The sequence below is a fragment of the Ambystoma mexicanum genome, chromosome 3q (genome assembly GCF_040938575.1).
Source record: "Ambystoma mexicanum isolate Mex_15411 chromosome 3q, UKY_AmexF1_1, whole genome shotgun sequence".
NCBI lineage: Eukaryota > Metazoa > Chordata > Amphibia > Caudata > Ambystomatidae > Ambystoma > Ambystoma mexicanum.
The window spans coordinates 867,007,445-867,025,441 of NC_090926.1; the positions used below are offsets into that span (position 1 = coordinate 867,007,445).

A 17,997-nucleotide genomic window follows, 5' to 3' on the forward strand; every position below is an offset into this window, starting at 1 on the left:
GTAGGCCAGCAGAGAGGCTAAGAAGGATATTAAAGAAAACGTTAGGCATAGCAAAGGCCTAGTGAGAGTTGGTCATTCAGGCGATGATAAAACTTCAGAGGGTGTTCAGGTCAACCACTGCACAACAGGGATTGCACTAGCAGAAGTAATATTTAAGCAAACACATGCACACAAATCAGAAGACAATGAATCAGTCTGCTGGTGTTGGAGGGCGGGGAATCGAGACAAAACTAGAAGAAGAAAAATGCAAACTAACAAATACACCTACGTCGTGTAGACAAACAACTCTTGAACCAAATATTGATTTTGATTCAAAACATAGTGAAGACATGAAGTCATTCTTAATTAAGTCTGATCACGTCTTGTGCAGAAGCTGAAAAGCCACAACAGCGCAAAGAAAGGTACCGTATATATGTAGAAATGCTGCACATTTCTGGGAGGTGCACAGCGAAAGACGCAGTGATATGCAGGGGAGATGGTCAAGAGACGCAAAACCAAAAGGTGATGGCTGAAAGGTTTTGAATCAATCATAACCACCAGCACAGTTATGGGAAACCCTCCAGAACATCGTTGTTCAGCCTGCGAAGCTATTACAGAAGCTGAAAGACCATGTGTAAATTAACCTTGGTCTCACCCCAAAAGGGGCAGTCTCGCCCCCACAGCTAGGTTACATCCCTTCTGCATGAGACCACAAAAAGCATCCCCAGACATGTTTTAGCCTCACTGGGCGTCAGTGATGAGTAGGGTGGGTCTCTAGGCCCAGAAGGCGGAACATGTCTGAGGTTGCTTGTGTTTCCCAAGCAGTGGGGACCTGGCATGGCAGTTCAGGCTGTGCTGCTCCAATTGGTGGCAGTACCTGACTGATTTGCATATGGCTGGAGCCCTTTTGCAATGACACAAATGGGCTAAAAAACAGTGGTGTGGCAAGTTCCCAGTGGTTCAGATGTAATCAAAATCTTCCACCCATCACTTTTTTGGTTGTAGTCGGTCTCCCTGTATGAGAGAGGGTATGCCCAGATGTGGGTCCCGATAGCTGTGGTGTAGGGAATCAAGCTGCACCTCATCGATGAGGCCCAACAAAACAAGACGAAGCATGTCTGGGGTTGTTGTGTTTCTGTGCAGAGGGGAACTGGCCGAGCAGTTTGGGCTGGGCTGCTCCGATTGGTGAACCTAGAAAAGTTAGTACTGCTACTGACCAGGTGTGTCCCCAAATGTTGTCAATAAATGCAACAAATATATCATAATGATTGGAATCCTATTATGGGTGGTACTCTTGGGAAAACCTCTAAATTACTACTCCATGGGGATGTCCAGAAAGAAAGTAAGGATTAGGCAAAGAAGATCAGATACAACCATGATGGTGAATAAACGTGGTTTGTATTAAAATGAAACACATTCAAAAATAAAAAACATTCAGACATGAACAGGAAAACATTTCTAAATAATTTGTGTGTGGAAAACTTAAATAATCAAACCATAAATGGATAAAGAAATCACAATTTAGCTTTCATACAAAGATCAGTGCTAAGTCATTGATCATATAGCACACTTGTGAAGTCATAAAGGCTATGCTTCAGTGCAAAAGGTGGGTGTAGGGTGCTACCCGTACACCGTATTCAACACATCTACATTTTTCGATGCTGTTGCTTGCAGGTGCCGTATTAGACACAATATCTAAATTTTTCGATGATATTACAGATGCCAACGTGACAGGGGGACCGTAGTCTTTGTGGCAGTACCCGACTGATTTGCTCATGGCCGGACCCCTTTCTGGAGACTCGGACTGGGGGATACCTGACGCATGATAGATACTCTTGTTAACATGTTTCAAGTCACTCACACAAATGCCAACGCAGGTGGGACAATGTAGTGTGCTTACAGATGCGTGATGGAATAATAAGGTGCATGCAGCCATGCACCATTTTGAACCATTTTGAACAAAGTCCATTTGTCACCATCCCACCAAGTACGCATCTGTAAATGGCGGCACAAGTGCCACAAGTACGAGGTGTAGGTGGGCACCACTGTTAGTTAATAGAAAATATTTATGAATTCATTTATGATTTGTTCAAACCTAGAACATATTTTAGCTTGGAGCTCCCAGTCCAATATAGATCCTTTGGCATACGGATCTCACTGAAACAGAAAGAAGAAAAAGTAAGGTGTATATACCCTACTAAAGACCGGTGCTCTCAGTTGACCCTGAACAGGGCTGCACAATTTCTTTCAATCTTTTCATATAGTGATCATAGATATGAGTGTGAAAAGATGATAAAAAATAATATAGAAGACAGTACTTGATTTTCAAAAAAGAAATGTTTACTTCACATTTCTAGGACCCATGTCCATTGGTTGATTAATTTTTATATTGTGAGGCAACTCAAAAAGATCTAGGTCGTTTTTCAAAGAAGTACATGTGCCAATGCATTTCGGTCATAGACCATCTTCAGGGCCGTACTTAGATAGATCTTAAATCAACTATACAGTGTGCATGCAATAAACATCAATACAAATCATTATTCAGAAATAATTAAAGAAACACATACCCCGCGTGGATCCGGATCAGTAGAGAGAATAAGGAAGAGATATAAGGAAAACGTTGTCAACATCAAAAATTACATCCTTATATTCGTGATAGTATGTTACCCTTTCCATCAGTATCCTGTACCTGACTATTCGAGCTGTCCTCTCTCGTAATTGTTCGTGGAGAACACACTCCGACATTCCTGTTGATTCACAGCAGGTATTTGTGTAAGTGACTATAGCATCTCACGCAGTCAGTCTGTGTACACATACTCATTGAGCTCTTACCTTTTTGCGGCGTTCGCAAGCAGGACCGATCGCTCTCGCTCCAAAAGCAAAAGTGAGTCGCGCGCGAACGTCGATGCTAATCTGTATTGCCAAGGCAACGTGGGCTGGGCGCCGCGCAGCAGCGCGTTCGCCGCTGAACGCACGCCTCGGGCCCCACCGCCCTGCAAGGTTGCAGGGGGGCGGGTTTGTTGCCATGGCAAATTTGATCAACAAATGTTGTGTCTAGGGTAGCTGATCATATAGATCAAGTTAGTGCGGGGAATGTACATTTGGTAATATGTAGCCACATAGCTCGTTTAACGCAATGAATTACATTCTGCTGACTGTATTACAAGCAAAACTAGCAAAAGTATGAGATGTTAAATATCGATCAGAGAACTGAAACGACTAGAAGTGTCAGGTTAAAACATGTCTATCAATTAGATTGTTCACAATTAATTAAACCTGTACATGTGCACATTCACATTCAGATAACGATCACCAGGCATCAATGTGCAAGAGTCTCATTGGTATTAATGCTCATTAAAGCACCACAAATGCTCTGACCCGGATTAGGGACAATTCACAATGAATAGTTCATGCACCAGTCTCACTGAGGTGGAAAGACACCTAAGTAACTTCCAATGTTTGTTATCTTTAGAGAAAGCACATATAATTAATCTCTTCATTTATTCCCTTTGGGGTCAGGGAACCGAGTCTGTCTATCCAGAATGTCTCACGTTGATCCATTTTCTTTTGTAGATTCTCATGTTTCTCCCTTCTTTGAATTTTTTCAAGAATCACAAATTTAATTTGGGCTAAGTTATGTTGTTTACTCTGCCAATGTCTTGCCACCGCTGAACTCGCAGTCTTGTTCCTGATGCAGGATCTATGTTCATTCCATCTAATCTTAGCTGTACGTTGTGTTTGGCCGACGTAGTACAGCCCACATGGACATTTAATCCCATATATTATTCCAGCTGTGTCGCATGTAGCATAACATTTGAGCCTAATCTTCTCTCCAGTGTGTGGATGGTTTATTGTTTGTCCTTTCATGAAATAGCCACAGTTGCTGCAGTTTAAGCACGGAAATGTGCCTATCCGTTCTGTACTTCTTTTCTTTTGTGGTGATCTCGTATGTATCAATCTGTCTTTTAGATTCGCGCTTCTTTGATATGCAAATGTCGGGGTTTCTTTGAACAAGTGCTCTACCCTTTTGTCACATGTCACAGTGTTCCAATTTTTCTTTATGATTGCTTTGATTCGATTACTTTGACGTGAGTACTTCGATACAAAAACTAATGGAGCAGGAGTTTCCTCTTTAGTTATTTTTGGTCGAAGTAATTCTTCTCTGTCTTGTGTCGCTATACGTGTCTCTGCCAGTGTAATTTCTTCTTCTGTATAGCCTTGTGCGAGAAATTTCCTGCCCATTTCTTTAACTGCAGCTTCACATTCACCCTGGGTACTTACAATCCTTTTAACTCTAAGCATTTGGCTATAGGGTAAATTTTTATCAAGCTTGGCTGATGGAAGCTCAACCTTTGTAACAAACTGTTCCTATCTGTACTTTTCCGATAGATTGTAGTTTGATATCCTGTTTCTGTGATCTTGAGCTCTACATCCAAAAAATGGATAGATTTACGTGAATATTCATGTGTAAATTGTATCCGAGGATCTATACTGTTGATGTAATCAAAAAATTCTAGAAGGTGAGATTCTGAGCTTTTCCAAATGCCAAAGATATCGTCTATATATCGTATCCAGATAACGAGATCTTGGTTCCACAGATTGTTCTCGAGAATGTGTTCCATTTCAAACTTGTGCATGAATGAATTTGCGTATGATGGGGCCATGATTGCCCCCATCGCAGTGCCGGCCACTTGTAAATAGTATGAGTCCTTAAATTGGAAGTACGAGTTGTTGCTGATGAATTCTAGAAGGCCCATAATGAACTCTTTTTGTGCCGCTATTTCTCCTTCCTTCAGAAGCATCCACTCTACCGCTTCTCTGCCTAGATCATGTGGAATGGAAGTGTACAGGCTTTTGACATCTACTGTGAAGCAGATGTTATTCTCATCAAATGGAATAGTTCTGAGATATTGCAAAAAATGAGTAGAATCCTTAATGTAAGTACTTGTCTGTTGGATCAAAGGCTGTAAAAAATAATCAATGTACTTGCCAAGTGGTTCCAGGATACTATTAATTCCAGCTACTATTGGTCTCCCTGGAGGCTTTTGCATGTCCTTATGTATCTTTGGGAGGGTGTAAAAATGTGGTATCTTCGGATGTATGTTGGTCAAGAATTTCTTTGTGTTGTGATTGATCCATTTAAGTTCTTCTGCCCTTTCAAGTAGTATTTCCAGATTGCAGCGAATTTCTTCTGTAGGATCCAAGTCAAGTAATGCATAAGTATTAATGTCGCTAAACTGTCTCATGCATTCTTCTTCATAATCGCTTGAGTAGAACCAAAGCTCCCCCTTTGTCTGCAGCCCTGATGGTTATGGTGTCGTCTCCATATAGGTTTCTTATAATTTTTTGCTCATGTGGTTTCATGTTTAAGTTCTTAGGATGTTTAAATTTGATCTTCTCTAGGTCTCTTGTAACCTGTTTTTGGAAGATGTCCACAGATGGTACCGAGATAGGTGGAAAAAAGTTGCTCTTGCCTCTGAACTCTTTAAGGTCTGTGTCCTCTCTTTCTCTCGGGTTGTTTTCTTCCACTTCACTGAAGAACACCTTTAATTTAATCTTGCGAACCAGTTTGTATAGTTCAATTTTCGAGTCGAATAAAGTACTATCGTATGTTGGGACAAAGCTAAGTCCTTTTTGCAAAGTAGTAATCTCACTTTAGGTCAAAGTTCTGGAAGACAAATTGATCACTATATTTTCTTCTGCTGCAGTCTCGTATTTGGTTTTCCCTTTTGTTTTTCTTTTCCCCCTTCGTGTTCTCTTCTTCCTTCCCCTAAAAAAGGTTGTCTTACTCTGCTGTTTGTTTCTGCTATATCTACTACTCTGGATGGTCCAGAGGTGGCTTCTTCTTCTTCTTGGTTTGATGTCTCTTTTTCTGTGTCGGTTCCAGAGCTAGATGTTTCGCTCGTGTAGTTCTGTTTTGGTTTCTTTAGTGGAGGACCATACCTATCCATCCAACTGTAGACTTCATCTTTAAGGTAATCGTAAGTATCACGTTTAAATTTATGAATCTTCTTAGCTTCCAATTCAAGTGCCACACCATTTTAAAACACCCATGATGAAAAAGGACTGCACGTGACCTGATGACAAATAATTCCCCACCCCACTACCAGATGTAACCTCACAAGAGGATTAAATAACTATAATGAAGTCACTGAAGGGGAGAAAGGTGCAAAAGTACCAGACTCTTTAAAACTAACAGTTACATGTGTTTGCAAAGTTTTAAAAAGTGTGAAATGTGCCACTTGAACCCAATTGTTTAAGTGGGGGTATGTTCCCCCAAATTCATGGGCTAAGCCAGACAAACGTGCAATCAATTCATCTTTTAACCCTCACATTATCTACAATTGTCATATACATGTCAGATAATGTCCTGAAGCTACACCAAAGCTGAAACCTCGATTAAGGGCGTCTTCAAGTCTGTGTGGACTAAACAGCTCTGGTCAAAAAGAAATGGAAACGGCTTAGAGCTGGTGGAGCAAGCAAAGAACCTAGGCCTGGATGAACCAACTAATTCCACCGCTCAAGAAGAGCTACCTTCATCTGAACCCAGTTAAAATCATCTTTCCTTTTCTCCCCTTACCCAAGAGCTCCTGCAATAGTCCCCTTGGTCCTGTCCTGTCTGGGTTATACCAACGCCTTCTTTATCGCAAGCAAATGCTCGTGTTGCGCCAAATTCTCTCCACTCACTGAACTGGTTGCCAGTGGCTCAGGGAATGGAATTTAAAAGTGCTGTGTTTAGTACATTAAACTTTGTACAGTCGAGACTCTACATTTTCTGTGGCACTGATTGAGCGAAGGATCCAGAATTGAAAACAGAACTCTGCTTTGGTGGGCCTCATTTTCGGAAACATCAGTCTAGAGATTGCTCTTTTTGGGCCCTGGCGACTAAAGTTTGGCATGGAATGCCCGGCTGGGAACAAGTGCAGACTAAGGGCTTGTCACGAAACCCATCTGTTTGCCAGAGCAATCTGCAGCTCCACTTGGTCACTGGTTGCAAATGTTGCCATCCTCCTCGCGTAAATAGACTGCTCCAGTAGCGTATTTTGCACATTCGTAACAATAACCCTGAGGCATGCCCCCCAGGGTATTGCAACACTGATTTTCTAATTTTGCAGCAAGAAAAAGGCAATAACGATGAACAAATATGATGAACTCGGTTGCCCAGCCCTTTAAGATGAGTAGTAATACCCTGGAGATGGATGGATGGGGATGCAGATTTTATTCATATATCAATAATCAAGACGACTCAGGTAATTTGGCAAAAGGAAGTCCGTTTTAATATCAAGTATCTAAAACAGGGAGTACAACGAACATCAGCATTCGCTCGATCCTCTTACTCAACTTATCTTTAGTAAAAACTGAGGTTATATCATGCAAAATAATCATCAGTGACGTGCTGACCTGTGTCATTACCAACGTCATCCTATGTGGTAAACTACAAAACCTATTGGAGGGAGTGAATGGCTCTAAGGGAATATCTAAGTATAGGTTCCATATCAGTATAGAACCGTGAAGGAGAGTGATAGAGTACTTATCAGGTGGGGCAACTAAGCACTCCCCTTAAAATGGCCACTATGAACGTCACTAAATACACAACGCTTCATTGGTCTACACAAACTATAGGACTACGCGATCCTCTACAATTGGTTGCCTTCTAACCCCCGTCAGTACTTTTCCACCTACATGTAGCAGCATGCAGACTGAACGTCTAGGTGCTGATGCGCTCGTCTTAACACCAGCTTCCCACCAATTAATGTATCAATCCATTATCACCTCAATGGTCCAGTGTCAATTAGTGCTTTGAAGTTTGGCCTTGAGTTTGTACTGTGCTCAGAGAAATTTAAGGAGTGCGGGCACATCCTGCCCTCGTGCGTAGGTGAGAGCACCTTGATCGGCCAACTTCCTTCTTCCACGTGACTGGACATCATGAAATCGAGTCTTTTCGTGTATTTAATATTATTTTCTAATAGTCCTCTGACGTCTTTTGTTTTGCTCAAGCCTTCCGAATAGGAGTCTCTGTTCTTTCACACGATTTGTATCCAATGTCAGCCAATTCCAGTTCTGATAAGGCCTTGGCTTCTTGGCTCATCCAACTCCTCCTGCTGAGATTCACTTGTAAATTCAATTAACTTTTTAACTGCGACACCCTAAAATGAGGCCTTCTTGTTAACGTTCATTCAGCACTGCTTATAATGCGTAGTGGAAACATCCATCTTTTACTCATCTATATGCATCTATATATATTGGCGCTTGCCGCAATTCATTTACTATAAAGCTTAAAGCTAGCTTTTAAGATTACGTGGCTGCTTGAGTTTCTGTTTAAACTAGCTTAATATCTTCATCTGGTTCTGTGGCATAAGCTTCTTCACCTTGATCCCAAGATGTCACTTATCCTTGGTGCCTTATAGAATATCTGCATCCTCTGGTCTCTGCATCTCTTCTGTGTGCGACATCTCAGTTCAGTTGTGACGTCACCATTCATCTCTGCCTTTCATCTTCTCTGCTTCTTCAGGAATCTCATTTCAATGGCCATCATGTTGTCTTATATACAGGTACGGTTTTCTCAATGGGTACCTTGCCTCCCAGATCTTCAAAGGTATTGGTACTGAACAGAGTCCACGCTCGGCTCTTTGTCTGTTCAACTGTTCCATGTATGTCTCATACTTTGGTTTCCACTCTATAGGTAATAGAGGTGGGGCAGCTGGAGTAGGGGTCCTTGGTTCCTCCTCTACAATGTACATTTTGCAGTATTTGTGCTCAAGTAAAATACTTACAGATGGCTACTAAACTTACAGACTTCCATTTCTAATGTCCTCGCTGTGCCTTTGGAACGTTTTCCTTCATATAAGTGATGCACAGGGCTTGTGGGCAACAGATATCAGAAAGCGACATGGATTTGTTGATCAAAATAATTATAATACGTGACAGATGAGTAAAATACTATAGAACACTCCTTTTGTAGTGGAAATTTAAAAAGGACACAAATGCAACATTTCTACAAACTGGATGGTCTGAATGATTTAATAGGAGGGATACAGAGGGATGTAGGCAAGCACATGGTTATGTGCTGCCAATGACCTGTTCTATAAATAGAAAGGCCAGCATCATTTCATTATGTGATTTGTTAGATCAATTGCAATTTTTTTTTTTTAAACATAATTCAATTTCGAAATAAATAGGTACACGAATTCGGTCATTTCTGCCTCGTTTTAAGCAGATACCTTCCATATCTTACCTATCCAGCTGAATATGCAATGCCTTTTTTGTAAAACTGCATAATTGCTCATTCTTTTCTCCCACACCACCGCGTACCGCAATCTCTCCTGGAAGAAAAAAACAACAGCCAATCAGAAAATAATCTGCGCCACTAGGAGCTCGGGTCTTAATGACTGCCAAGCACACACTCACACACAAGACTTGGAACCATGCCATCTAAATATCAGTGAAGCCATCGTAGTTCATAGAAGAGGCACCCACAACATGGGAGCCGGGGGTGGGGGGGGAGGGGACAGCAGAGGACAGAATGGGACAGAACGGAGAAAGGCAGCGGTTTAGGATTATTTCAAGTGGAGAACTGGGAAATATGGGGACAAAGGAATAGGGAAATACTGAGGCGGGCGGTGGAGAAAGAGTGGCTGTGGCTACCAGAAAGATGGATTCCAAGGGTTGAAAGGAAGAGCAGATGGTGCGCCAGGAAGGAGCCAGACCAAATGTTGAAATAAAGAGCACTGAGGAGAATGGGGACTAACAATAAAATTGCATGGGTTGTCTTGCTGGCTCTCTGCAGTGCACTGTTTGGCTCTTACAAGCACTTTGTGAAATTAAGAACTTGAGCCTTCTTTAAACAAACGATTTGGGGGGGGGGGGTGCGGTCACAACCAGGAGGCCAGTGAGTGTGCCGTTTAGCAATGTATGCATTCGTATTCTTGACACCCCCCACTTAAGTATACCCCTGAGAAAGGCACAGAAGCTCTCGATTTCCATTGCATGGGCAGGGTTCCAGTTCTGCATGCATACACCACACTATTTCTTACTCGCTCGCACAATTGCTAGCGGCAAGTGCACATTGTGTGCCCTGCTACTGCTCTTCTAGCCACTTTAAATTCAGCAGTCTATATTTAACCTGCAGGTAATGTATTTGAATCCCAGTAGGGTGACCCATTCTTTTACACTTTCAAGGTTGATAGTAACGGTGTTATTTTCCACACTACAAAACTGTGCCAACAACCTCTGCATAAAGGACATGTAATATTAACTTCAATGCAGGGGATTCACAAAAAGGAAGCTCCTGCAGCAACATGCCAAATGCACTCGAAAGGTGAAAGAAGGTGCACAATTTGCAAGTAGGATAGCTCAGTGAGTTAAGCGATAATCGGAGAAATCTGAACACTCTCCAGTAGGGCACATTACTCACTTCAACCATCCAGGGTTGATGAATTAATTGGCAATAATACACACCGTTAAAGTTCTAGGTGGTTGGTCCGGCCTTCATTCCCCAGGCTTAGGATTTCCTTCCCAACTGGTCCTATATATGGGGGGTCGGCCCTCATACCCTCTGTTTCTCCTCAGCCTCGCACCCCTCTATGTGCTTGCTACTCAAAGCCCCCTATGTTTTCTAAGCCAAAATCATTTATGTTCTCAAATTGCATTTTCAAAAGGTACCACAAAAGGTACATTAATTGACATTTTGGTGTCAAAAAGACATCACGTTACTAAAGTAATTTTACAATCTTCAACACTGGCCATGAAAAAACAATCAAGACAGGTGGTGAAAAGTACAAGGGGTGGATACAAGGAGAAGGAAACACAAAGAAGACAGCACGAACATATTTACTGGGGAAACAGGGAAAAAAGATGTGTATTATTGCTTGTAGCACAAATTTAGCTGGAGAGCTTTACAACAGGAGGTTGCCAGCATCGAGCTTGGCATTTAATACAGTCGCGCGGCTCGCGCCGTACTGATGGTGTAGAGAGGGCAGGATTTTTATTGAATGGCAGGTATTGTTGTAAAAGCCAAGTTTTTAGTGTTTTGGCGAACTGGAGGATGGTGAGGGCCTTTGAGCCTCCTTTGGGATACCGTTTCAGATGGTGTGGGCGTGTCAGGAGAAGGGCTGCTTGCGAGACTTCTCTTTACAGGCTAGATTAGACTTCAACCTTTTGTTGGCTTTGCTATGTGAGGCGCAAGAGGCCCCCCCACCGCCCCCACCGAGGTGTGGAGTTTAGCCACCAGTTGTGTTGGTGTTCCCCTTGAGTTTGAGATGGCCTGAAGTGTTAAGTGCACCCTTTGAGCCACTGTGTCCGGGGTGCAAACTTGTGACACCAAAGCTATCTAGTAGTTAACTCTTAAAATCCCTCGGTAAATGTAATGTCCTTGTTTTTATTTCAGATTCACAGATATGGGTGTATGGTTTCCTTTTGCCACTGAGTTGCCACTCAGAGGTATGAATCCTAGACAGGATCCCACCTATTGCTCTACTCATCTCTTCTGGGCTTATTAAGTTCTTATGTGACTGGTTTACATACTTCCTCATATCAGAGTTAAAACTGAACCTGTTCTTCTGAGTCAAAATAACGCCAGTCCTCGAATTATTCACTTGCAGTTGTGTCAACTGAGGTTCAATCGTTAATCCCATTACTGGCGATATGGCGCCCCATTTGAAAACACAGAGGATCCCTTTCTTTAGTTTCTTTAAGCCATACTCCAAGTATAATGGCTAGGTATGTCATCCTTCAGATTTCCATTAACTTTCACCATCTTCCATGCATTCTTAAACTCTTCCCATAGCCATCCTCTATAATCATACTTAAACACAAAACTATTTCATAGGCACAAAAATAAACATCTATATACATAATAGGATTAACCGTCATGACAACAACTAATACCCTTTACAGTTTACAGTATTCCCGAAAGGAGATACAAAGCAACACAAAAAAGAAATCAATTTCATTCAGATAAAACATTTATGCATAATAAACTTAAGTCCATTGTCTTTGCTTCCTACTATGTAGAAACAGGATCAATTTCATTCAGGAAGTGTACCAATGCACTGATTAGGGAAATGTTCTCAACCCACATCAGTCTCGCCCATAACAATTCATGGCCATAAACAGTTTTGAAACTTTCCAATTCTTTTGGGAAGGAGACTGCCCGAAATGTGCTTCTTGCAGGACACTCTAGAATCCAATGTCTTACGGTCTCCATGGTTGACATAGACTTACAAAGGTGACAGTTTAAGCCTTCCCTTCCAATACAGAAGTGGCCCAATGTTTAGTCCTTTCCTTGGTGTGAATTTGGTTCAATCTGAAGCGCATGTAGATGTTTGACTTTTTACAAGGAACGCACTTCAGATAATGTGTTAACCTTGCATACTCCTGATAGGATGAGTACGCAGACAAGGCATCAAGTGTCGCGCTCTAGTCTTTCCTAAGAGTGTATTCTTAGTCGCATCTGGGTTACTTGTGAGTTCTAACTCTGAGGAGTAAATTTGCGCCAACAAGTCATGAATCGTGTCAGTATACAGAACAACCGATTTCAATGAACGTTCTTCCCAATTCTAATGCCAGTCAATACACAAAGAATTTGTCGGGGGTGACAATCTCCTAGAATATATAAGCAACTGGCGCCAATGAAATCGGGCCTGCAGCGAGATAAGGTTCAATTCGTGGCGTAAGATGGAATTGAGGATGGCGGTGGAGAGGCACAACACATTCTTACAAATTAGGCCCTGTAGAGAATCAAGGTAAGGGCCCAGATTTATAGCCGCCCTATCAAGCCCATATAATGTTACCGGCTCAATCTTGCCCAAGAAATAATTAAGTGCAGGAATGATGGAGAAACCGCAAAGTTGGCCGAAGTTACTCTTCATATGAGCAGAAAGAGCTGCAATCTTATTCTTCAGGGCTGTCTTCCACATAAGCAAAGAGGAAATGTTCGTTAAATTGTAACCTAGATATTGAATAGAGGCACCAACTCAACCCTTTCGACCCCCAAACTCCACCACATAGTTTAAGGCTTGGTTTGTTTAGAAAGAATTACCACCTTCGATTTGGCATCATTAGCAGCCAAGCTGTTACTTCCAGCATACGAATAGAAGATGTTAAGCTGCTGTTGAAGGTCACAGGCAGTACTAGCAAATAGTATATCATCTGCAAAGGCCACCCAATGGATCTTCAGGTGGCCCAATCTAACTGGAATTAGATCATGTAAATACCACAGGTCGTTCATGTCGGATAGATGGATGCTAAAGAGCATGGGGGCCAGAATAGAACCCTGTCTGAGACCCAAGTGGACAGAGATCAGTCTGCTCTCGGCCCATTCCTTATTGAGATGGATTCTCAAAGTGGAATTGGGGTGAAACAGTGCAATAAGCTGGATAAACATCAATGGAACCTTTAATCTAGTCAGTTTGGCCCAGAGATGTTCACGCAATACACAATCAAATGCTGACGACATGTCCAAAGATGCAATGCAGATGTTGCCCACATTGTCGCCCTTGGTTTTATGTAATAGATGTTTCAGTATTGTTGCATTTAGGGAGGTTCCCATCTGTTTACGGAAACCCACCTGAAAGCGAGATAAGATGTCTAAGCTACCCAGACAGGTGTTAAGATCTCTGAGCAGCAAGATGGCGAATACTTTACTAACCACCTCTATCAGGGCAATGGGCCTATAATTGCCAGGATCAGAAGGATCCCCCTTCTTGTAAATCGGGATGATAATAGATTGGGACCAAGACGCATATATAAGGTCAAAGTGTGGTTTAAGGAAGTAAGCCCAGGCAACAGGATCTTTGAGGACAAATGGATCCGAAATGTCCCAGGGTCAATACCCAGCTACAGCCTTGCCTCCAGCAGGATTGGCCAGATAGACAAAGTTGGTCGGAATAGAACATTTCCTAGAAAAAAAGTGTAACCAGGCATTTTCCTCAATGGAATCTCCCGTGGAAGAGTTGCTGGTGCCCAATTTGTTGTTAGTACATGCCCAGGATTGTCTACAGTTAGACTTTAATAGGGTTCTCAAGATGGACTGGTTATCTCTTAGATATAATTGAGATTTTATAGATTTAACAAAGTTCCTATGCCGTTGGCAAGCTAAATTCTTGGCCCTTACATAGCCTTCCACAGAGAGCACTTTCATGCGTGCAGACTTAATATTGTTCCGTTTTTGGGCCTAGACTGTTTTATTCTTAAATCAAACTATGCAAATGCGAATCGCTGTTAGATCGAGTGCCAGACTAAGAGGAAACATCACTGATGCACTAAATGATACAAACGTCCAGGGGTTTGACATCCATAACTATGATGTGCCCACTGGAAGAAGGTATCTCATCATCCCCCTTCATCTAAGTGTTGAGAAGAAGCTTGGTTAGTTTGTTATAGGTTAACCTATCGCAACGACAGGCCAGACCATTCCTGTCTGGCAGTATTGGGACCTACAAAGGCCGTACTTCGTGCTTCCCAACTGACATTTTCCATCGTAAATCTAATGATCAAGTGATCTCCCACAAGTGGGTCCACAAAAGGCATATTACTACTCATTGAAGCTAGAGTAGAGCTGACAACAAAGTTTTCTATCCAGGATTTTGAGGAACCCCGATGCCAGTTGTAGATGGAGGCCGTCACTGCTCCAGTAGGATTTAGAAGATGCAGATCCCAGTCATGCATGAAAGCATCCCATGTCAACCCCCATGTAAGATTCTGATTGGATACACGTGGGGTGCATGAGAGTTGATTGTACTCATTGCCCTTGCCACAATATGCATTGAAGTCCCCTCCTACAATGATAGCGGGTTAATTGCCTTTCAATAACCAAGTACCCAATATGGAGGAGAGGGACTCATTTATGGAGTGCTTAGTGGGGTCCAGTATATATTGAGTACTAGTAATTCCCCCGCTTTGATAGGGAGACCTTGACAGCAAGAATACCCTCCCCAAGAAACCACAGAGAAGAACTAATATTTAGGCTAATGTCAATTGCAATCAACTGACCCCTATGAACAGAATACTGCATTTTTGTAGAAGATCAGAGCCATTCCACAATTGCCAGAAATTCGAAAAAGCCACAGGCATTCCAAGATAGAACATCAATTTCTAACAGGCTTGGGTAAGAGTCGTAAAGGTTTTAATCGCAGACTCTACCCAAGACCAGTCTTGGACCTCTTTGATGTTAGAAAGGAGGGGTGTAAAAGAATTGGAAGCACATACGGGCACCAGAGAATGGCCAGTCACAGTATCTGGAATGAATGATGATTGTGAAGTGACACCGGTGGGTGTTAAAACAGTTTTTGCCAACCAGAGGAGAACTTCCTTGGAGGATTGGCAAAGATGGAGCAATTGAATAGCAGAGAAGGGTTTGGGACTTTGCTTGTACCGAGAGAGAGTGGCAAAAAATACAGCAAGTTTAAAGCCACAAAAGATAACTTTTCAAATACCAGGAGAAGAGAGTCATTCTCCTGGGGAAGGCACAAAAACCCTTTCGACATATTCCAAAGATGCCAGGGAAGGGAGTCATTCCCCATAGTCTTATTGTGAACTGTACAGACCAGTACCAGGAGAATGGAGTCATTCTCCTGGTCCAGAATGTGGAGTTGTGCAAAGATTGTTTGGAACCTACAAGCCAGGAGAAGGGAGTCATACTCCCTGTCCAGAACGTGGAGTTGTGCAAAGATTGTTTGGAACCTACAAGCCAGGAGAAGGGAGTCATACTCCTGGTCCAGAACGTGGAGTTGTGCAAGGATTGTGTGTAACCCACAAACCAGGGGAAGGAAGTCATTCCCCCTGTTACCCTTTTTAACCTTTTTGTAAGACAGCATTATTGTGTATACCACTCGAATACCAGGACTAGAGAATTATTCTACTGGGGAAGGAACTGTGATGAATCCAAGGATGTCAACACTCCTTTCCCTGGGATAGCCTTCCCCTATGTGGCCAGGAGACGGCAGCCGTTACCTGATCCTGACCCTCGGGCGGCTATATGGGGGAGGATCACCGGGGGGAGGTGACTCAGGGAGATTCAATGACATTGTTGAAGGAGAACACATGCCCTCTTTTCCCCTTCAGAGATGTTTCTTTAGTCCCTCATGCCTTAATGGCCTATTGTCACACTCATACCCCACCACTGTATAAGGCTAGTGTGTCTAAACCCCAAACTCCCATTAGGGAGTATATATTGCTGGCTCGGATGAGGAAGAGGTAGGGAGTAGTGAAGATCGCTCCCTGGAAGCTCAGTATCCACTTCCACCAAGTCATTCAGAAACCAATTACAGAACTACTAACATGAGGAAGCGTGTCCGAGTAATGATGATTACAATGACCGGGCAAAGAACGCTGCTTTCAAATTGTTGGGAAATGAGTACGCAGACTGGGAAGTTTAAATACGAGCCGGTCGCACTGACAGGAGGCTGGAGAGAGGAAAGCTGCCAACGCAGAATCAGCTAGCGAACCATAAGCTTGCTGAGCACTGCGTTGAGGGACGCTGTGGCAGAAGTCAGAGAGGCAGACCTGACTAAAGAACGGAGAGGCCAGGGTATGGGAGATACACCGCTTAGATCAAGAAAGGCGAGAACCGACACCACGAGACTGCAGTGCTGGATAAAGCACAGACGAAGGCAGTAAAGCGAGGCAGAGGGGAAGGAGGAGGCGTTGAGGGCAACCGGTTAGCCCTGGGAGGAAAATAGGGATCCCGGGAAGTCGGGGGAATAAGGGTTGCTGTGCTTCAGTAACAGAAATAATTGGTGAATCTCGAAGAAGCAAGTGTATTACCAGGTGGCTAAGTAAAGGGAACCGCTTCTTGAGAATGCTGTAAGCAAGAGGCAGCAAAGTCATTAGAGAAGGTAAAGTGTTCATAACACAAGTTGCCAATGGGTTATTAAACTCCAACCAGGGAGGAAAGAGTAACCCGTATGACAAAGGCCGAACAAACAAATATACCAGGTGAAAGTTGTGATAGATATACCAGGTGAAAGTTGTGATAGAAGAGTGATCTATAACGTAAAGTCCTAAAAAGCAAACATACCAGGTGAAGTTAGTATTTGAGCAATAAAATGTCTATTATACAATCCTGGACAAACAATACCAGGTGAAGTCGAGTACAATAAAGTGTTAAAGTGACAAAGTACTGCCATGAGTGTATACCAGGTGAAGCTACGTATTTGTAGAAGACGGTGTTCGTGAATTAAAAATCCTGGCAGGAGAGTATACCAGGTGAAGGTTCATGTTTAAGTAAAGAAGCCCTGGTTTGAAGGTAAACCAGGTGAAGGGCAAACAATTGTGAAATGTGACCTGACAGAAGTATGCCCAGGTGGAGATAGATATTAAGACTAATTGTAAAGACCTGCAGTAAGCCTCCATTCCTCTGCTCTAGTTTGCCACATATGCAGACCATGGATTGGAATGCACCTACTTGGGACCAGATGTCATCCACCATGAGTCTTGCCATAAAGATGCCACCTATTATGATGGTTCAAGAGGGAAATATACATTATTGGACCACTTCCCTTAACTGTTAAGGTTTGCCTAACATAATGACACAGGTGTTCTGGAAGGAGGCGGCACATTCTTTCCTAAAAAGCAGTGGGCCCGAGAGCCATCTCCTTATTAAATTCCACAAATGGTTGAAGGGAGGGCAATGTCCAACAGGTCTGCCCTCCCAAAGGAATGAAAAACAGTCTTTTCTGAGTAAGAGAATAAAAGTTACCCAGCTAAACTACTGCTTCAAGTATTTGAACATAAACTCATGTTGTCACAATTATTTACTTCTGCAAAAATGCGGACAGTATGATATTGCGGTCCATAGTGTCAATCATGCTTGCAATGCTACCAATTGTGAAATGCCAAAAAAAGGAAAGGTTCACAAGGACCAGAGGATCAAACAATGCAATGGGTGGGTGGCTTGTATTGTATGTGGACATGGAGGAAAAAGGTAACGATTACAGAGATTTGGAGGTTTCTCGAAATTTCTGGGCAGCCGGTCAGACCTTGAATTATGCACTGGGGTCATCCTAACTCCCGCCTCGG

The 17,997-nt window shown here is 42.7% G+C and overlaps 1 protein-coding gene across 1 annotated transcript in view; it reads right to left on the reverse strand.

The window, feature by feature from the left end:
* CRLF3 (cytokine receptor like factor 3) overlaps positions 1-17,997 on the reverse strand; it is a 637,760-nt gene that overhangs the window by 295,281 nt on the left and 324,482 nt on the right. Inside the window, exon 3 of the mRNA XM_069654959.1 lies at positions 9,215-9,302. Within this exon, the coding sequence (XP_069511060.1) occupies positions 9,215-9,302 (88 nt within the window). The remainder of the gene's footprint in view (positions 1-9,214; positions 9,303-17,997) is intronic.